Source organism: Mustela putorius, unplaced genomic scaffold, assembly GCF_011764305.1.
Source record: "Mustela putorius furo isolate JIRA1106 unplaced genomic scaffold, ASM1176430v1.1 tig00000929_pilon_pilon_pilon, whole genome shotgun sequence".
NCBI lineage: Eukaryota > Metazoa > Chordata > Mammalia > Carnivora > Mustelidae > Mustela > Mustela putorius.
In genome coordinates this window covers 273,249-294,650 of record NW_025421520.1, presented here as the reverse complement: position 1 = coordinate 294,650, position 21,402 = coordinate 273,249, and the positions used below count along the sequence as shown (strand labels likewise).

General features: G+C 59.0%; 1 protein-coding gene across 3 annotated transcripts in view; it reads right to left on the bottom strand.

Annotated features, from left to right (window-relative positions):
• Positions 1-1,861: 1,861 nt before the first annotated feature.
• VIPR2 (vasoactive intestinal peptide receptor 2) overlaps positions 1,862-21,402 on the bottom strand; it is a 58,412-nt gene continuing 38,871 nt past the window's right edge. Inside the window, exons 5-13 of one of the 3 annotated variants that reach the window (XM_004766020.3) lie at positions 18,214-18,311; positions 17,206-17,347; positions 13,257-13,374; positions 12,512-12,572; positions 10,864-10,933; positions 10,273-10,364; positions 7,207-7,336; positions 7,095-7,136; positions 1,862-6,469 (exon numbers count right to left, since the gene is read on the bottom strand). In XM_004766020.3, coding sequence (XP_004766077.1) covers positions 6,296-6,469; positions 7,095-7,136; positions 7,207-7,336; positions 10,273-10,364; positions 10,864-10,933; positions 12,512-12,572; positions 13,257-13,374; positions 17,206-17,347; positions 18,214-18,311 — 927 coding nt within the window. In that variant the 3' untranslated portion in view covers positions 1,862-6,295. The other 2 variants (XM_004766019.3, XM_004766021.3) reach the window with 2 other exon arrangements.

Sequence of the window (21,402 nt, the reverse complement as noted above, 5' to 3'; positions counted from 1 at the left end):
CAGACAGGTGTGTTTGTTGGAGCAGGAGCCTGCTGCCTTGCTCACGGAGGGTTCCTGGGCATCCCGGCTGACCCAGACCTAGACAACCCTCAGGCGGGCGGGAGCTCCACAGTAACGTGCAGTGACGTGTCCTTGGTTACCTCTGGCAAACCAACCCACTTGCATGTCTTCACAGGGACTTCTATCTACATGGGTCAAGGGGGTGCTGAAGGGGCTGTGGGATACGCTTGTGGGCAGGTATGAGCCCTTGAAATGGGCAGGAGGGCTGTGAGGAGGCCATAGTCTTGCAGGGAAGGTGGCTGAGGCAGATTATTCAAGAAGTTCACCCCAAACCACCACAAACCCTGGTGTTCCCTAGAGCAGCCCTGACATTTTGGGAGCAGAAGTGTCACCTGGATCTCACTCTGCTCAAAGGTCCCCAGCATAGACTCTGAAAAGGTCCCCAGCATAAACTCTGAAGAGACTGAAGCCGGTGTCCTTTCCTGATTTCCTCTGCTGGACACTCACATCCGGAGAGCTGTCTTTCATGGAAGGAAATCATCCTGGCCTGGGCCCAGAAACAGGAGGGGACTGCATGGGGACCCCAGGAAGACCTTAGCGTGACTGGCCAGTGCAGGACCGGCTGGGTGGCTGCAGGAGGGCTGGCGTTTTTATGTATTGCTTTGTTGGCCTCCATCCCCAAATTCAAGGCAGCTCACAGTAGCAAGCAGACAGCGGGTGGCTGAGAGCAGGGCACTGTGGGGACAGTTCCAGGGATGTGTTCACCTTGGGGCCCAAGCAATGTCTGTGGGCTGTGTTGACCTGGGTGGACACTGTCTCTCTGTTGCAGGGACATCATATGGGTGAGATGCTGACCAGTGAGGCTGGCAAGCCAAGGTTGAGGGGGTGCCACAAGGGTGTGGAGTGGCTTTCCATGCCATCCTCAGTAATCCGCTTTGGCCCAGCTGGGAAAATGGGCTGTAATATGGATGCACCTTGTGGGATCGACTGGGAATCCCTGATCACAGGGTCCTCGAGGCACCCCTGGACCAGCCTCGTGCTTTTCCTCAACAGCACCCTGCTCGGCACAGTGCTGCTGCCCCCCACCCCCCGCATGGTGCCGTCGGAGACGGGTCAGAACCCACCCAGCCTGCCTGTGTCTGGGGCATAACTGTCCTGCTAACTGAACTTTTGCAGGTCAGACATTTAACAAACGTCCCCCTTCCTGTGGCCCTGACCTCCCCTCCACCCCTGGCTGCCTCTGTCTTGACTTCACGATTCCTGACATCGGCCTGGCAATCTGACCTGAACTTCAGCTACTGAGTCTGGAGGGTAATTCTCACTGACACACCCTCCCCTCACAGCCCCTCACAGCCCCACATACCCAAATGCCCCAAATAGGATTCTGGGGTTTAACTTCCATAAGCATACATTTTGACGTTGCTTACGGGAGCCTGTTGTGTATCTAGCTTGACAGCAAGTGGAGGTCAGGGAGGGTGGTTGCCTCAGGGTCCCAGGTTCGAGCTATGTATGGTCTGTTGAGCTGGAGACCCCATGGCGCCCAGAATTGCTCTCTGGGTTTGACTCAGATTCACTCTGGATGCTCTTTCTTTGTTTCGGCCTGAATCTAGTTGCGCAGATTTCGATGTGTAGCTCTCTTTCTTTGTGGTTTCTTACATCACCGAAAGCACGTTCAGAATCAGCGTGGCTTGGGGTTGTACAAACCCACGTGATCCCCAGAGTCTCTCCTCCATGTCTCTTATGATGTGAGTGGGTTTGTGATGCTGTCTTGTCAACAGAGGAGATCGGAGGGAAAGCCTGTCTCCCGCCTGGCCCTCGGACACCCTCCTTGGGGCTGCTGGTTCCATCAGCCAGACTACTATTTGAGAAAGCCTCGCATTCATTTTATTCTGAAAGCGTCAGAGTAAACGGCGTGAACGCGGCGACCTCTGGCCCATAGCGTGCTTCACTGTCATGTGGGCATCCGGGGACTCTCCTGTGATCCTGGTGTTGCCTCTCAGCAAACTGTCCCACCACAGGTGTGGCTCCCCGGCTCCTGGCCTCGATAGCCTGTGCCACCTTCCCCTCCTGTGCGGACCAAGCTCACAGATGCTCCACGACACAGCCTCTTTCCCAGCCATCAGTTCGCTTCTGAAACACAGCCTCTGCCTCGTCATTCCCCAGCTCCAAAGCCTTGGGAAGCTCCCAGTCTTCAGAAGAAAGCCTGTTTCATCTGCTAGGGGCGTCTGGAGCCTGTCTGCCTGACTGCACCTCCGGCTTCCTTCCTGGACACAGCGGAGCGGGGCCCCTTGGCAAGCGGCTTTAGCCACATCACCCTATTGTTAAGTTGTTCCCTTTATAAATTCCACATATCCCCTGTAACCTCATTTAATGCTGTCTTTTCCTCAAAACCCTCTTTGCCTTGCTGAACTCTTGTCTTGCAGAGCCATGAGCAGTCACATGGCCAGATGGACAGGCGGACAGTGGACATGGGGGTTAGGACACAGTGCAGACCAGATACACGTATCGATCTACGGTCCGTGGTCTCATTCTCAGGGAAGTGTGACATGTGATCAAAAGCACAATCTGTGCATCTCCAGGAATTTGAGCAGTTCATGCATTTTCTTACTCCACAGAGGCCCCTTGTGCGTGCTGGTAGCTCCCAGTCTTCTTTCTTCCTTAGTTCTCGCTCTCAGCGCAGAGCTGCGCCTGGGCTGTGTCATCAACGCCGCCCAGGGGAAGGCCTGGAGCGCAGGTCCCCATCTCAAAGCTCCAGAGGTTGTCTGACAAGGAGGGAGAGAAGAGAAGCTTATGTGAAGCCAGACAAAATCCTACCCAGACAGCGGGAGGGGGGCAGGCGGGCGCACACCCACGGGGACGCGTCCTATCTCAGCGCGCGTGTGTCTGTGTGCCTGCGTGTTTCACACACGAAAACTGGGATGAAGTGTACAGAGATCATGACCCACACCTCCAGCTTCCATAGAGCTATAATAGAGAAGGGTTTTCTCACTGCAGGTTGGCAGACCTGGGAGACCATAATCTACTCATGCTGCGTGAAACTCTGCGGAATTACGAGTGACCTTGAAATGAGGCTTTAGTGGAGTGTGTTTTCAAATCAGAAAGGAATTGTAGTTATTTACGTCGTGATTTGGAAAACAACATTTGCGTATTCTAGATTCATAATTATAATTATTGAAACTATAAAATCTCGTGTTTCGGAGGTGTCGGGTTTATAGACTGCTGTCTTTGACTTGATCACTTACAACCTTCCACCCAGGAGAGGGTATGCATAAGCCGGAATCTTACACAGAGCTGGCATCTTACGTGACCCCACTGTTTCGTTTCCTTCCCCTGTTGTTCCTTCAGTTCTGGGTGTTGAACAGAAGCAGCTTTAGCAAAGGTCCTGTGCTAGCTGAGGGGTCGGTGTTCAGGCTACGACCTCTGACCTTCCGCTCAGGGCTCGCTCTAGGGCATCTGGAGAAGGTGGGACTGTTTTTCGTTTTGAGGAGCGAATCTGCAGACCGCCTCTGCCCGCTCTACTTCCCTAGGAAACCTTTAGTGACCATGAAGGATGTGAGCGTCTTTCTTTCCAAAGAACACTTTTCTGTATAAAAGATGCCCTAAATCCTTTGTAAGGTCCACAGGCCGAGGGGTGCCTCTTTACGTGCTTGTCCGTTGAGACACAAACCACCCACGGCCTCTGCGGAGTCTCGGCCCCTGTTTCCCAGGAATAAAGAAGCAGGTTTGTAAAAGAGCAGCGGACCTGCATTGGGGGTGGGGGACGCCTGCCGGGGGCCGGGGGTTGGGGGCAGCCGTCTCATGGGGGATCAGGCTCCGCATTAATGCAGAACCAAGGGGCAGGTGCTCCTGTGGCTCTTGCCTGGAGGCCGGCAGACTGGGGCCCGGAAAAGAGGAAATGTCAGCGATGCTGGGGTTGGTGGCTGGGGACCGTCCCAGCTGCCACCGAGGGAGCTGTACCTGCCGCCGCTGGTCCACTGCGCTGGGCTGTGCCCAGCACGTGGGAGACCCTGTTCTGGGGGAGTCCCTGGGCGTGCGCACAAATGCTCGTGCGATACCTCGACTTGTATCGGGAGGGAGGGACGGGGAGCCCGGGCCAGTGACTGTTCTGCCTGTTACCTGAAAACCTGAAAAAAGGCCCCTTAAAAGCTGCATTTTTGGTAAGAAAGGAGCAGGCCCGCCGTGGAGAGGGTCTCCTTCAGCGTGGCGGGTGCACAAGCCCACACCGCTGTCTTCCTTGAGCGTCGGGACCGTGGTCCTCCCTGGACTCCCGGGGACACCCTCCCCCCCAACCCGGCGCTGTGCCGAGGCTGCCCTCCTCCCCGGTGGGCCTCCAACCTGGCTCTGAGAGTCTGCATTCCACGGCCTGCCCTGCTCCTCCGGAGGGGAGCGCGGGCTGCGCACAGACGGTGTTGACGCAGATCTTACGGGCCGAGGCGCACGGGGTCGGGGCACTCGCAGACACACATGAGCGTGCACATATGTGTCAGCCCTGCCCCTGCTTCTTGGCTAGGGTGGGTGCCGGAGCTGCTGGATGCTGGGTGGCCACTTCCACTGCCCTGGGTGCCCTGAGGAGGGCAACCTGGCCGGCGGCCTCAGCGCCCCGGGAGAGGTGGCGGCTTCCAGGGCCTTGAAGGCACCACGGGGCTCCCGCTCGCCTTCCTCCGCGCAGCTGGCTAGGCCTGCAGGGAGAGCTCGGGGCACGGGGACGGCCTCCGCTGGGCACGGTGAGTCTGCCCTCCGCGTGGGAGCCGAGGGCCCGGGACCTGCAGACCAGTCAGTCTAGAGCCTCTGGACAGGAGCTCAGGTTTTCCTGAAGTGCTGCACCAGTGACTGTGGACGCCGCCGCACACTGCAGCAGGTCAGGACCAGTGTGCTGACCCCGCGCTGCTCCTAGGAGACGCTCGCTCTCCCGGCCTCCTCCCCTTTCCCAGGCAAGACAGACCCGCCCACACCCGCGGGGCCTCGGCGCAGGCCAGCAAGAAAGAGGCACGTCCGGCTGAGCACGAGCCGTGGCCCCGCGTGAGCCCGGGTCGGGCTTTCAGTGGTCATGGGGATCTGGGGACAGTGACTCATCTGAGGTGGAGGCCCCAGCTCAGGGACCTCTGCACACAGCCGCTGCTTGTCCAGGCTTTGCCTCAGGAAGAAGACCTCATGGCCTCAGGTTGGGGGGCGCCAGGAGCATAAATGGGGTCGGACTGCTGAGTGCAGCAGCTGGGGCAGCTGGACGGGGTATGGGCAGATGGTCCGTCTGTCCGGTGCTGCAAGGCCGGCCGGGCATGGGGGCGGACTCCCTCTCCTCGCCGGCCGCCTGCCGTCTCTGCAGCTGCTCAGCACTCAGACCAGCTCCCGAATCCGCAGACATCAGGGGACCTGGAAACCGGGGCTGCTGCTTGCCACGGTTGGACAGAAGCGCTCAACACGTTTTTATATTTTGTTTGAATAACCTCCGTTTAAGCAGAAATGGACTTTAAAATTATTTTCATTAAAAGATTATTTCATTAAAAGGAAAATAGCTTTCTGCTCCAGATAAAATGCCTGGTGTCGTACTTGCCCTGATGACCAGGTCCTACAAGCTGGGCCGCAGGTCACCCAATCTTCTCACGCCTGCGGGGGGAGGAGGCCTGACGTGGTCTCAGGGGGAGTCTCATTAGGCTCGGGTGCCCTTGCGGGGTGACACGCCACTCGCTGCCGTTGTGAACTGACAGCCTTCTCTGCACTTTTCCTGGTGGACCAGCAGGTAGGGGTGGCCCTGGGCCAGGTGGGGACGAGCAGGGGCACCCAGCAGGGGCAGGCTCTGCTGCACGTCCCTGTGTCTGGCAGATGAGAATGCTGTCCTACTGAGGACTGGGCAGGGGAGGCCAGAGCTGGGGGTTATGCAGGGGGACGCTCCAGCCCCCAGCTCAGGCCTTTGCCCCCTGCCCAGAACTGGCACCATTAGAAACCCACCTTCATTCCTTCCAGGGTGGAGTGGATGGAGCCAAGTTCTGGGCCACTGTGTCCCGTTTCAGAGACCGCTTCATCTCCCTGTTCTCTCTGAAAACAGGTTCCCCTACTTGGCCAAACAGCATTACGAGGAAAACTGCCTACACACTGACGTTTAACAGGGATCAGACTGAAGTCCTAGCCGGTGCCCACGGGACCCCAGCTCCACGGAGGGGACAGGCAGAGACCAGCTCTGTGGAGTCACCCCTGAGTCACCCGCCAGGGCTCTCCCGCTGGGGCTCCCACATCTGTCCGCGCAGGCTCTCCTGGCCTGCGGCTGCCCACATCTGTCCATCTGCAATGGGGCACCCGTCTAGATGACCGAGGTCTCCGTCTGCAGGAAGGATGGGGCACGGGAGCCGCGGTGGAACTGCAGGGCGTTCTCTGAGTCGTTCCTCGAGACAGACGCGCGGCGGAGCCCGTGGTCCAGGCCGCAGGGCCATCCGGGGCACAGGCTGCGCCACTTCCTTTTCAGCTCGCTCTGTACCTGGGCGAGGACGAGGCGACGAGGAAGCAGGGGTCAGGCGGACGTGGGAGCTGACACACGCCCTGCTCTGGGGGAGCCGCAGTACGGAAGATGCGGCCGGCCAGGCGGCCAGCACCATGACGGGCAGCAGCAGGCAAGGGTGCTCGGAGCCAGGTGGGGTCAGGACTCGGGGACCCCCCAGAGCAGCGGAAGGGGAGCAGGCTCCCGGAGGGCATTTGAGCTGAGGGAGGGAGAGGCGCAGGGCTGGAAGCCTGGGGGCTGGGGCCACATGAGGCCTGGCAGGGGAAGGCACACGGGAACAAGCAGACCAGGGCTCTGCTCTGGGGGCCTCACGCACGTCCATCCTCACTGGCTGTGGGCAGGGAGCTCAGGGAGCAGGGCTCCCACCCCTGGGCCCGCCCCTCCCCATCCCGATATCCGGGTTCAAGGAGTAAGGCCTGGGCCACACCAAGGGCAGGATTGCTCTCCGCCTGCCGGCCGGGGAGCTTTCTCAGGAGCTTTCTCCCTGTGGGAGGGCAGGCTTGGTGAATGGGGCTGCCAGGACAGAAGACCTGAGCTCTCCTGCAGGTCGCGGGGCCACGTCAGGGAACCCACCCACGTCCCCCGAGCTGTGACGAGCACTTACTTCGCTGTTGAGAAAGCAGTACAGAACAGCCACCACCAGGCCCTGCGAACGAGAAAGGACTGTCAGAGCCGCGCCCCTACGCGGAGGAGGAACCGCCCCTTCCCACACGCACCTGAAACGACCCCATGCACAGCTCGAACAGAATCTGATACTTGGAGGAGATGCCGATAGGAAACACAGCAAACACCATGTAGTGGGCTCCGAACAGCGGGATGAGCAGCAGCGTGGACTTGGCGAGCCTCCTGCGGGACAGACAGATGCTGAGCGCGGGGCCGGCCCCTGGGCTCCGGGAGTGGCGGGGGTGGGGGGGCTTGCTGGCTCAGGGCCAGGGCCTCACCCTCGGAGCCCTGCTGCTCACAGACCGAGGAAAACCAGCCTCCCCCGCCCAGCCGCGGGCAGAACGTGCCGGCCCGGTGACAAACAGGACCTCCTAACGCTGCAAGGCTCCTCCGAGACCTCCTGCCGGGCCCCCACAAGGACGTGCGTCTGAGGGCAGCCTCCCCGCTCGGGTCGTCAAGTCTGACTCTGTGTTCACAGGAGCAGACTCAGCAGGGGGGCAGCCCCCCGAGCACCGTGTGGCAGCGGGACGGGCGCCCCGGGGTCTGGGTGCCCCCGGCTCCGTGGGGTTGGTTGACCTGGACCCGATGTAGCTGTTCTGTCCGTCGGGGAGTCACTGCCCCCTGATGGACACGCAGCTTCCTGCTCGCTGGGCTCTACGCCTGGAAGAAAGACCGCCGAGCTCACGGCCCCTTTCCTTTAGCTGCTCTCCCCAAGCCCCGGCAAACCGTCTCCTTTCTCTACTGGGGGTCCCGTTCGAAGGCCGGTTGCTGGCCCCACCTTCGCGGGGCTGGCTCTCGGGTTCCTAGAGGTGCTGCCTCTGCTGTCTGGATCCCACTGGAGAGCCACTGCTCTGAGCTGGGGCCTCTCCTTGCTGCGTGTGAGAGTCATCCGTGGAACCTTCTAGAGTCCTCAGTCCAGCCTGCCTCCTCACAGCGACTAAACCAGGTCCCCGCAGCGGGGCCCGCGCTGGCCGCTCTAAAGTGTCCTGGCTCGTCCTGGCCTGTGGCCAGATCTCGTCCTTGTAGCTCCAGCATGGACAGGAGCACTGGGGTCCCGGGGGCTCGTCAGGGGCACTGGGGTCCCCGGGGGCTCGTCAGGGAGGATCCTGCCCCAGGCCAAGTCAGGCCACCCGGTGGAGTGTGTGCATATCAAGGCCCCTAAATGAACATCTGGTAGCCTCTGCAGGGACCCGGCGGCCTGATCCCGAAGGAACCCAGCGAGAAGGCTCCACTCCGCCCCTGCCCCGCCTCCTCCTCTTCCTTGGCCTTAACCCAATGCTTAGAAAACGTCACGAACTTCTTAACATATTTTTAAGGCACTGACCTCGTACCTAGCACTCAGAGCCTGGGATGTACGTTCTAGAAATGTGTCCATTTCTCCTGATTTCCCCACAAACGAACCATATCCTGCGGTGTTTACAAGTGGGCCGTCCATGCAAACCCCAGAAGCCCGGTCGCTGTGCAGCAGGACGTGGTCCAGCCCCGTCGGCAAGGACAGCCCATCAGTGGGCGTCACACCGCTGTCCCCTTGCAGATCCAAACATCTAACCTCACAAGGTTGCTGCATTTCATCCTGTTTCAGCGCTAGCCTGGTGAGCCCAAGGTGGTTGTGTAGGGAGCTGTGCCCTTCAGTTCAGTGTGAGGCACAGAGTCTGCCTGAATTCCCTTAGGTACATGTGGAATCACTATCATGCTCATTTCTGGAGACAGATTTCTAGCAAGGCTGGACCTCTGGGACCCTGTTCGGGGACGTTTGTTACTGTTATAAAGATAGTTCCAGAGAAAAGACATCAAGATACAACCAGAGGGCAACATTGCAGACTCTGTTTCTTTTGTCATCCTGGGAAAAGAACAGATTATATTTTCCTACTTAATTTTGTTTCTAAAATAAAAACATGTATCTCTAAGACGTACTGAATGGACACTCCCAGAGACCCCAAAGAAAAGGTCAGCACAGAAGCTAAACAAGACCAGCTGAAAATCAAAACTGAGTTCGAAGAGCAACGGAGAGCCGTCCTGTCCCCGCCGTGGGCGCGGGCGGGCTCAGGGGCCAGGACAGGTGCTGCCTGCGAGGGACGACATGGCTCTGTCCTTTGTGGTCTGATGTGGAATCTCGTCTGTAGGTCTGGCCTTCTGTGTAGCTTCCTTGAGTCGACAGAGCAGAGAAAGGGATGCCTCAGGTTGTGTGTAGCCTAGGGCATGGTCAGAAGGGTCTGTGCACAGATTTCCCCACAACACTTACTGGTGCCGGCACTAAATGTCTTTCCAGTACTAACTGTATTTACCCTCCTTAGAGATGATCATCATTTCCACTTTATAGATGAGGACACTGAGGCCCAGAGCAGTGAGGTCACATCCCCCCGGCCTGCAGCTGGTGTGTCAGCCCAGCACAGGGCCCCTGGCCACCAATGCCAGGCCCACCCCTGGCTGTAGTCAGGTCACCGGCCCAGGGTCACACAGCTCCAGGCGGCTGTGATTCCAGCTGTCTGTCTGAGTCTGGGGCCCCCACTGGCTGGACCAACCACCCCATGCTGAGCTAGTTCTACTTGATAATAAGTTGTGGGCATTTCCTTTGTAAGTTCTGGACAGAAATTTATAGAATCTTCACGTTCTTTTATCGAGTCTCCAGGTCCTCATTAATTAGCCGGATGATTGTGGCATTACTTGACCTCTGATCTCTTTCCCACTGAACGGACATGATGAAATCCATCATGTAATCATTTGGCCAATAAACCACGAATTATTATCCAGGACGAGGCCTGGCCTTCGATGCCGGCAGGAACCATGTGGTCTGATGGGGAACAAAGAGTCAAGCATGAAATACAGAGAATGTGTGACCGAGGAGCAAAAGTCAGATTACGAAACAGGAAAGCGGGCAGAGGGCTTCCGTGAGCCCTAGAGGGTGTCCGTGCTGAAACAGGGGAGGGGCTCGACCGGAGCCGCCGTCACCGGCCTGGGAGAAGACACCGCCGCCCCAGCCATAAGCACGGTCCCGTACCCACAGGGGTGAACGCGGGCCTTCGCTGCGTGCACAGAGGCACGTCCTCCCCGACTCTGGGTTTCCAGGCCACGGGAGGCTGTGAGGGCAGCTGGGCTCTGGGACCCACACACAGACTCACTTGTACTGTGATGGGTCAGTGCCGCCGACATCTGGGGACGTCAGCTTCTGTAGTAAAATCCGTATGATACTAACAAAAAGGACAAAGTTGACCTGCACAAAGAGAGACCACGTGTGTGTGTGTGAGCTCCCGGTGGGGAGGTGGGTGTGGCCAGGTTGTCTGCAGCCCAGCCCGGAACAGGCGCTCTGCCCTGCCCAGCTGGTGGCGGGGGTGCCCTCAGAACCCCAGCGGACTGGGTCTCCCGGCAGCATCTCAGGACCCTGGCTGCAGGGGCGTCAGTCCTGAGAGCTGAGAGCGGAGGGGACACGGTGACTCCTCCAGTCGGGGCAGGGCTGGCCCCGCCTCCCTGCAGGGTTCCTCCCCACCCCTCTGGAGAGCTTGCCTCTCTCTCCCCACTCCCTCCCCCTTCACTGAGCCTTCCTCCCGGAGGGGGACAGAGTCCAGGGCAGACCTTAGGAGCTGGGCCACTGCGTCTCTCAGGGAGCCACGTGGGACGAGGCTATTCGTATGTAAAACAGCGACGTGGGCTCCCTCTCTGCCCAAGCGCGCAGCCCAATGGATAGCTCACGTTTCCATACAGAGATGACTTACTATAATCGATATCAGAATCGGTGTCCGTATAACCCACCAGGGGACACTGTGGTCATTGGTATCCCAGCAACTAGAGAAAAGAGAGAAGGAAAACCATGTCACCTCCGATTCATGCACAAAGCAAGGGCAGGAGGGTCCACGCACTGCCTGTGGATGCGCCCCTTATGCAGGGCTGGCCACACCGGGCTGGCGCTCCAGCCACGCGGGCCTCTGGGCCTGGTGCGTTCCGAGACCCCTCTGTGGGACGGCGCACGCGGGACCGGGACGGGCGGGTGGCCGCTGTGAGAGCAGAGCTGCTCCTCGCTTAGGGACCTGGCTGCAATCCGCCCCTGGCCAGTGACCTCACTCCTCCTGACGCGGACGTCTGCTAACAGAGACGTGAAGCCAGAGCAGAACTCCCGGAGCAGGACAATGGGACACCAAGCCGCACGGAAGGCCCCTAACTAGGGAGCGGGGGTCTCATGCTCACTCCGGCCGGCGTCCGACAAAGGGGAGTTTTTCTACTGAGAATTAATTTCTTCTCCCCTCCTGAATGGTTTGTGTTTGGGTCTTGAATGAAGGTTTAAAACGTCTTCGGAGGAACTGAGGCAGGCACAGCTAGGAATGTCTGTCCAGCGATGTTCTCACTCCGGTTTCCAGGGTCAGGGCTGTCTCCAGTAGCAAGCTGGGGGTGGGTTGCAACGCCTCCATCTTTCCCTGTTATCCCCACCCCCAGTGGGGCTCTGCAGCCCCTCCCAGCAGGGGCAGAGGTCAGCCCTCGCCTCAGAATCCTAGCGGGTTTTGGCAATAAGATGGGGAGCGCTTGGAACCTGCAGGACAGAAGGGAGCCTGCCAGCTGGTGCTGCCCCCGCCCCGCCAGCCCTCGGCCAACCCAGCAGGGGCCCAGTGTGGGAGCAAGCCGGGTAGCGGCCAGAAGAAGGCCACGGGAGTCTGTCCAAGCTGCCCGGGCATAGGAACACACCCTAGAAACTGCAATTATGTAAGCCACTGAGTTTTAGGGTGGTTTGTTACCACTCGTAGAGCACTGGTAGACCCGGAGAGCCCTTCACGAGGTGCAACATTCATGGTGGGAGCCTGGGGCCTGATTCTGGGGCCCTGATCCTGGTGCCTGTGTCTGGGGCCCTGACCCTGTACATTGGGTTGGTTAAAAACAGAAAACAGAAGAACTTCAGACCCTGCTCTGTTGCGTTTTAGAGAACTATCTCAGAGAGCTGCACTCCTGCTGGCTATTTTAACCTCGTCTTCAGCTGTCACCTCTCCACACCTGGCCCCTGGCAGACGGTACGTGCCTTCTGCTCGGCTCCCGTCTGTGAACACGGCTTCCGCTCCCGGAGGTGCTGCTCCCGCCTCCGCCCAGTTCATCGCAATCCCAGCTCCGCGGCAGGACCTGGTTCAATGCCTCCCTCACACGGACCTTCTCCACGTACCGTCGCCCCAGCGAACCGTCACGAGGTCTGAGGGCTTCCCGTGGGCGGGCTGCTCAGACACTGCCGGTGGAGCTCTTCGCTCAGTGGCAGCCACAAGCACAGACCCTCCTTCCACCCAGAGAGCGAGCTTCTTTCTAGTTTCCAAAGACTTAACGATGCCGGCAACTTGGCCGGGAGTGGTCCACCCCATTTTACGGGCAGAGGCGGGACAGAGCACTCACCCTGTGTCTTCTAAGGAGAGCCTGGCTGCCGTCCATGCAGCTGTGCAGACGGTGGGGATGCCTGCCATAAACCAAAGTCACCTGGTTATCCACAAGCCCACACGAGCTAACAGAGACCGCCCCAAGGGACAGAAGTGTGCACCCTCATCCACCAGGGGCAGCAGGAACCGGGGCTTTCTGATGGACGGGTCAAGTGGAAATGCTTCATAATCGCTCCGACGCTTATGCTCATTACAAAGCAGTGATGATACACGTGGGTTCGCAAGCTGAAGCCCCACCGCCGGCAAAGCTTCGCCGTGCACCCTAAGTGCTGCTGCGGAGTATGGGAACCATGACGGCAGGGGGGCCCCTCGCCGCGCACCCAGGGGGACCACTGCTTGCGCCCCTTCCAATTCTGGCCAATGAAGGTCCTGCTAACTGGTGGGTTGCCGGGACCTCCTGTGAGAAGGGCTCCCTGCCCTCCTCCTCCACGGCACTTCTTTCTGACTTTCCAGCACAGGAAGTTTATAGCAGTTTTAAACTAGGTTCCTGGTTCCTAGAAATCTGAGGGTGCTGCCTCCAGGAAACTAGTCGTGCCAGGAAGGCTCTTCCTAATCTAACCAGAAGGGCATCCTACGGCGCAGCAAAGGGTTTTTCTGAGCTGAAAGGTCTGCATTTCTAGGTGAGAGCAGTGGAAATCAGGCACCTGGAGCGTTGGCAGGTGGCTGCTGGGGCATCGGGCATGCACAGGGGAAACAGTCCTTACCCCATCCAATCAGGAGGTAGGCCACGAAACGCCGGCTGGGGGAGAATATGGCCACCAGGAGGGTGTGCAGGTACAGTCCCTCCACCAGCAGCCAGTAGAAGTTCGCCGTGATGCAGTACTGGAAGAACACCAGGCTCAGCTTGCAGCTGACCTGGAATGTCAGAGACAGAGGAGGAGAGACAGACCCCGTCGGAGTCAGGGACAGAGGCGGAGAGACAGACCCCGTCGGACACAACAGTCCACGGCGGGCGGAGGAGCTCTAGGACGGAAGGCACGTGCGCGTCGGGAAGGACCCGAGGGGCCCGAACAGTGGCGTCGGGCGCTGTGCTCACCGAGGCCCTCGGCAGCCCCAGCCCTGGGGCAGAACTCCCTGGAGGATAAACACGGCCGCTCGGACAGCCGTGGGCTGTGGCGTCGCAGCGGTTAGTCTCGCCGCCTGCCCTCCCCCCGCCGCCGCACGTCCGTGTCCTCGTCCTCTGCCCGCCCCCTCGCCCTCCTCCGGTGGCCCTCGACACCCGCTCAGCAAGAGGCAGAACAACAAAGGGCAGGATGAGAGAGTCCCTCGAGCACGCTATGTTCCCGGCATCTTGAGAGTTTTCCTGGGAGGAACCAGACCCCGCAGACCTTCTTAGAGTCCCACAGCGGTTTCAGCCTCTTGAGAAAACATGAAATTGAGGATTTTAATCAGCGAGTTTGTGTACGTGTGCTGAAGAACGGGACTTCATTTCTCTCCTGCAGCTTTGCTGCCCCCCGACACCACGACATGCGTGTACGTACAAACTGCATACGTGTACAGGCAGACACTCCCTCGCGGAGAGAGGCCACTTTACGTATGTGGGTGTCTCTTCACGTGGACACGTGAGCGTGTCTGCGGCCACACTTCCACACGAGGAGGAGTCCTGTCCGTCTGCACAGCGTGCACCTTGTACGTGGTGTCTGTATTGATACCAGACCCCACAGACACACGTGGGCACGCTGCACACACGTGTGTATGCACATGTGCTTTTATACGTGCGTGCGTGGATATACCGGCGCGCATGTGTGGGGGCGCTGGTGCTGACGGGAAAGTCACGGCAGCCCTTCCATGCCGCCCCGGGGCGGCCAGGAGCTTCCACCAGGTGACCTGTGGCACCTGCCCCCACCTCCCGCGCTCACCGCGCTCCCACGCCGACCTCATCCCGGGTCTCTCTGTCTGCAGTCGGGTGAGCCCCACTGTCTGCGGGGCTGCAGCTACCAGTTCCTGCTTCCTGAGGCTGAGTGCCTGAGGCCCGAGGGGCCGGGAGTGGGGCTGGCACGTAGGTCCCCCCCGAACGTCGTGCCCCCGCACCCTAAGTGGAGAGACGCACTCACGACGCACTGTGGGATCAGGAAAACCAGCCGCGGTGAGCCTGGGACTCACTGAGGGCCACTCACCGGGACGCGGGCGTGTGCTCGGGGTGCGAGGGGAGGTGCTCGGAGCCCACCGACCCTGGGACGCCAGGGAAGCCGCGGCAGACACAGCCCACAGCGGCTCCGACTCTCGGGAAAGCCGCACAGTCACCGGCATCACAGCTGTAGAGCACAGAGCCCTTCGAGGCAGCCTGCATGGCGGCGCCCGTCGGACAGAGCCAGAACAGGCGCAGAGACTCGTGTTGCGGGGAGTCGTGGTGCCCATCATTGGCGCGGTGGTTCCACATGTGACATGTGCTGGGCCACGGCCGCCACCATGGACACCCCACCTGACCCCTCCCGGGGGCTCAGGCTCACGGGGAGCACCTCGGAAAGCCCGAAGCTAGGTTTCTCAGAGTCCCCATCGACTCCACATGTCGTCCGTTCTGGTCTCAGTGAGAATCAGCTGCTGGGGTTGCAGCCCGCCCGGGGCAGCCAGGAGGAGACACACTGAGCCCAGGGCTCAGCGCTGTGTCCAGGGTACGTGGGGAGAATGGTCCCGTGGAGGGGAAGCCTCCTCTTGGAAGGAAATAGACTCTGCCTAGTGCTCGGCTCCTCCAAATACCTTGAGAAACAGACCCTTCGGCCTACTTGGGGGAGATGCTCCCTGCTTGTGAGAATAATGTTGGTTTGGTACCCAGCTGAGAACCAAAATGTCCAAAAAATGCAACTGCAAGAAAAGAGGTTTCTCTGGTCCTCATGCTGAGGTCTGCCTGTCTCTCTAACTTTCTCCAAACCTTGCCCTCTCTGGGAACAAGGGGGGAGACCCAGTCCCTCCTTTCCTCCTGCCTCTGTGGGTGCACATCTTGGTGACATCCTGATGGAGGGTGCAGCGTCTGGGGACCCTCTGGGAACTGGGCAGTGGGACTCTGCACCTGACACCTGCTTCTCACACCTCAGTCCTTAGCCCTGAATCCTTGGACAACTTCAGTGCCAGGATGTGTGGGACACGTGCTGTCTGCATGCTGACCGCAGCCCCAGCCCGCTCAGGAGCCCTGCGTCCTCCCGCACAAATGGGCCGGCGGCTCTTCTGAATCATAGGGCCTCCCCAGCAGCATCCAGCCTGGCACTGGAAGGCTGTCGAGAAGTGGGGAGGTGAAGCCCCAACCCCAGGTGGGAGGGGGGTCAGTGACCTTCAGCGTAGGGGCTGGTGGTGCCGGGTGGCCGTGGCAGGGCCCTTGGGCTGCTGTCACTCCCCCACCCCTCAGGGAGGAGCCCGCTGGGTCTCGTCTGCATGGCTGGGAGCACAGGCCTGGGTTGGATGGTGGGGTCTGTGGCCCACTAGACTCACCAGCCCCTTAATAAGAAGCTCAGGGAGGGGGGCTCCTTTGAGCAGAGATTTGAGCTCCCTGGAGAAAGGAAAGGAAGCTTCTCAACAAAAGAAGAACCCGAGTGGCACTGGGGCTCACCCCTGTCGCCCACGCCAGAAACCTCATTGTGGGGCAAGAACCCCAGGAGCTCTGACTCCCACGTGGGGCTGGGGGTCTGCCGGGTGAAGGGTCTTGTGTTACTTTTATTACGACAAACTCTGCCGATTGACTCAGTCCAAGTATGTCATGAACAGATTGTCCCCAGAAATCTATTTACTGCCAGGCCTGCGAAATGCTGGTGTTCTACGGTGTTCTAGAAGGCTTTCCTGTCTGAAAACTGAATTAACTCAAGTCTGTTCCATCCCGGGCAACAGCCCAGCAGATGGATCCAGCTGCCCAGAGCCCGAGGGGGCAGTGGCCAGCGTCCCGGCTCCTCGTGCAGAGAGGGCTGTCCGGGAAGCTGTGATCACACCGACTGCCGGTTGGCCCGGGTGCCTGCCAGAGGTCCCGAGGCAGCCCTAGGAAGGACTCGCACAGACCCCCGTGTCAGAGGGGCGCGGTCAGCGCGCAGCCCAGCCCAGCACCGCAGGCCACACTCAGCACCAGCATGGCCTGGGCGGGAGCCTGGCACAGGAGTGTGCAGCCGTAGAAGTAACTAGCGTGTTCCTCCTCATGGCAGACAGCTGGGCCCAGCGTGGTCACAGACAGGCCACGGGGCTCCTGGTGGGGGCTGCAGGGGCTCGGGCCCCCCTTGGGAACTCTCCCCCGGCAGTCCACGGCTGCTTCTCTTTCTCGCATCTGGGAGATGGGGGGCGAAGACACTGGCACTGTGCCTCTCTACCACACCGGGTTTTCCAGCCCAGAGCTGCCGCCGCAGCTCCCGTGGGGGTGGCGCCCTCGTGTTTTCCCGGCTCTGCTCGGGGGTGAGCGCTCGCGGCCCACGACCTCCCAGCCCAGGAAGGTGCCTGGGACACATCCCAGTCTCACCTGCCAACCTGGACCTGCTCTGAGCCCCAGCCCCTCGGGCAGCCCCTATGCTGCTCAGCCTGACCCTTGCCCTTAGCCCCGAGCACGAGCTGTGAGACGGCATCCCAGTGTCAGGTGGCAGGGACCAAGGGCCCGGGTGGCGAGGACGGAGGTCTGTGGGGCTGCGGTTCGCACCGGCCACCGTCCCCGCAGTGCGAGGACCCTGCTCCCAGGGGCAGCCTTACCCAGGAGGACGGCTGGTCGGGGCAGTGCCCTGTGCCCGAGCTGGAGTACAGCACACCGTCCTTGACCAACACAGAGACGGCTCGGAGGATGAAGGAGACAAACAGGTTCAGGTGGATGTAGTTCCGGGTGCAGTGCAGCTTCCTGCGGTGAAGACGGCAGGGGTGAGGGGTGAGGGGAGGAAGTGTGAGGTGGGGTGGGGTGGAGGGAGCCATGAACACTTTAATAATCAGATGTAATCTTAAGGCTTCTTGTGTTTTTATGGACGTTACTGTCCCTTACTGAATGTGTCGGATGTTCTCAGTTCTGCATTACGGGAACTATTTCTGTAGGTAAAACTTGGTCCTTTATTTCCATCTCCTGAGGCTGGGGCCCTGGAGCAGGACTTCAGAGCGAGAGTGGAAGCACACAGGGCCGCGGCGGCCTGTGCCCACTCCACAGATGTGAAGGGAACATCTTTGCAGCAAATTTCCTGCAAGACCCGTGTCGAATGCCCTGCCTGTGAACTTCACCTCATGTGATATCTGCTTCTCTACAAAGTGCTCAGAACATTGGTTTGTAACGCCCCTGTTCCACTTCCACTCTGCTCTGCAGAAAACCCGACTGGTCTTTGTTTTGACTTTGACTTTTGATTCAGAGCCGTCAGGACACGACGCCCAAAGCGTAGGAGCATTTCTCCCCGCTTGCGGGATGGCAGGGGCAGGCTCACGGCTTCTGTATTTTCAAAGGATTTGTGCAACGGCTAGGTGTTCAGTAGCAGCAGCTGAACTGAATTCTTATCCAAAGTCGGCATCGTGTCTTTACATAAGAAATGCAGACTAGGTAAACAGAAATGTGAATATTAGCACCGTGTTTTGGTGTTCCACATGGGATTCTCCAAGGAGTTTTCCGGGTGTAACGGAGAGAGAGCCGGCTTGGAGACAGTGAATCTCTTTCCTCCTCGGATGGGCCCACCTGGCTTAAACCTACAATTCCTGGTCTCAGCAGAATGGCTCATTCCCGATACTTACCGGAAGAGGCACAGAATGAGGCTCCCGGTGGTAAGGGACATCAGAGAGACACTGTAGCCCAGCGTGTAAACGGCTTTCACCAGAACGTAGAACGTGATCTGCGAAGAGGCACGGAGAGATGCTGGCGGTCAGCCTGGGCCGGAGCGATGCTGCCCGGCCTGGGGCACGCCAGACAGCACCAGCCCACCTCCACTCTGAGCCCAAACGCTTTATTCACCTCTTTAAATGCCCGCCTATTTCCTTAAAATTCATTCTGAGTGACTCTTTGTGGAGCAGGGAGAGGGGTGATCTGAGGGTCCCCCACTTTGCCGTCTGATCACACATCACAAATCTGAGAGAAACTGCCGATGTCAAGAATATGGGTTGTTCATTACGGGGGACTCTTTAAAAATAAGCTGAAATTGTTCTAAAAAATATTTTTTAAAATAAGCTGATACCAGACAGGGGTTGGGGGGGTGCTTCCCATGAGAGAGTCCCAGAAACCACAGGGGGCTGGTTTTGCAAGTATGTCCTGACCTACCCAGGTTTATGCTGCACTGGCCCAGGAGTGTGGACCCAGTGGATGTTCCACACTGGCCCTGATTTCTCCATAGCCCTGTTCACACCAGCTTAGTATAAACCCTACTGAGGGGATGGTGCCCGCTAGGGAGGCACCGAGCTGATCCCCTGCCCTGGGGGCAGCAAGCAAACCCAGGTCCAGGCCGAGGCAGGAGGGACAGGCCTGCTCCTGCAGCTTCGTGGGGCACCTGTGGGCGAGCCTCCTGCAGGCTGGTCCACACCCCGTCCAGCCCCAGTGTTGTTCTTTACAACAAGGTGATGCCCTTGGAGGAGAGTTTCTGTCTCCTTATTACCCTTATTATTGAAGACTCAATATGGGTAAAGACGTATTTCAGAAGTAAATTGCAAAGTTTGGAAAAAATGAGTTTCTCGTTAATATTTAACGAGAAAATGAAATTGGTATAGCCTCTCAAAGACCCAGATGGGGAACCCGCCTGCAGGAGGGCGCGTCCTTCTTCTCTTCCTCCTGGAAAGCAGAGGCGGGAGGAGGGCCTTCCCCATCACTGCCACGGGCAGACGTTCCGTCCAGCTCTCCGCTCCAGCCGCCCGCCGCCACCCACACCTGCGCGCGGCTCACCCCAGCTCCTCCAGATGCTCCGGCTGCTGCCCCGGGAACCAGCCGCCCCTGCGGGCCGCACTGGGGCTCGGCAATGTGCCTACGATTCTTTACTTTCTTGAAATCTCAGCTGTGCCTTTTCAAGCAACACGGTTACACGCCATCTAGCATTTTCGAGTGATTTGTGCTGGGAATTGTTTTACCTCCAATTTCGTACAGAAGATTTTTATTTCTTGCTGAACACAGTTGGCATTGCCATTAGTTTAATTCACCCTGCTCGGCACATGTACCGGGCATTTCCTGGGAACCAGCGAGCGAGGTGCCTTGGGAACAGGGAGAGTGAGAGAAGGCTCCCACCCACGAGGAGTTGCAGGCACATTTTCACTCCTGGACGACTACCCCAGGACACAGCACGTGAACTGGAAATTGAGAGAGGTATGAATTAAGACGTTTTTTCTGTGTCCATGTAAAAAAAAAAAAAAAGAATATCCACATTTTAATCTGTATTACTTTGCTTAAAGTGGTTTAGATTTCACGTTTCTCATGTGCTCAGTCATTTAGAAGGTTTGGTCTGGTTATTTGCAAATTGCCTTTGTTAAGGGCTTCTCGCCCGAGCACACTCTGGGACAAGCTCGAGGCCTCAGAGGCGCGCAGCTCCGGGGAAGTCTCACCAGAACAGAACGCAGGACAGCCCCAGGGCTGAGCAACCCAGAGCCAAGGCTAACGGCCGCAGGGTGACGCGCTGTGTGAACAGGCGGGACGCTTCTCCCAGCCAACTTCTAAGAGAACGGGCGGATCACAAGGACACGGTCTGGGGCTCTGCTCGAGGACAGGGACGAACAACTTCTGGGGTTTCTGTGTACAGCCGACCCGTGTCGCTGCCGGTGGGGACAGAACTGAAGAGTAAGAATTCATGTTTAGAACATGGGCCCTAGAACTGTGTGGAAATGTCCATCTTTGATGCAACTTTAAATCGATTTTCATTAGGGGGCGCCTGGGTGGCTCAGGGGGTGAAGTCTCTGCCTTCGGCTCAGGTCACAATCCCGGGGTCCTGGGATCGAGCCCTGCATCAGGCTCCCCGATCAGGGGAGAGTCTGCTTCCCCCTCTGTCCCTGCCTGCCGCTCTGCCTACTTGTGCTCTCTCTCTAGCTCTCTAATAAATAAATGAAATCTTTAAAAAATAAATTCATGGATGCCTGCGTGGCTCAGTTGGTGGAGCGACTGCCTTCGGCTCAGGTCACGATGCCGGACTTCCAGGATCGAGTCCCGCATCGGGCTCCCAGCCCCACGAGGAGTCGGCTTCTCCCGCTGACCTTCTCCTCACTCATGCTCTCTCTCAAATAAATAGATAAATTCATTTTCATTAGAAGTGGCTTCTAGAACTGCACGGAGGGTCTACACGGGGCGTCTGGGTCGAGGCTCCAGGGTCTTCCCAGCCTCGGATTCCCAGTCCAGCTTCCTGCCTTGGTTCCCCCACCTGCGGAGACGCGTGCTCTGGTCCACGTGGGGTCACGCTGCTGTGCTGTGTACTGGTGGTTCTCCCGGTGTGACCCCAGAGCGGCAGTGACATCATCCCTCAGGAACGTGTCCAAAAGCAAACGCCCAGAGGCCATCAACCCCTGCCTGCCCCGAACCAGACCCTGCGGTGATTCCGATGTGGTTCCTTTCCGAACCTCGGGTCTACACCACAGGCAGGGTTAAAATGGACACGTGACCCTTTTGGCGCTTGCTTAAAACCCTCTGCAGGGCCCCTCTGTTGGTGGGCAGAGCCGTGGGCCACACCGAGGTGGCTGGAGACCCCTCCTCGTGCTTGAGGCCCCTCTAACCAGACGGCGGCCTCCACCTGCGCCCTCACTGCTGCCTGGAGGCCGCCGGCGCTGCGTCTCCGCGGTCCCGCCCTTCCCCTGCCCAGCACGCAGCACTCTACTCAGGGGGCCCTCCTCAAGGAGCTGCCCTCCCAGCCTCTGTCCTGCCCTGGCCAGGTCACACGGCGGTGGCTGGAGCCCCGTGAGCGCAGGCACCCGTCCTGCCCGCTTCGCCCACCCCCGGCGGGCCCCTGGGAACCAGAGATCGCG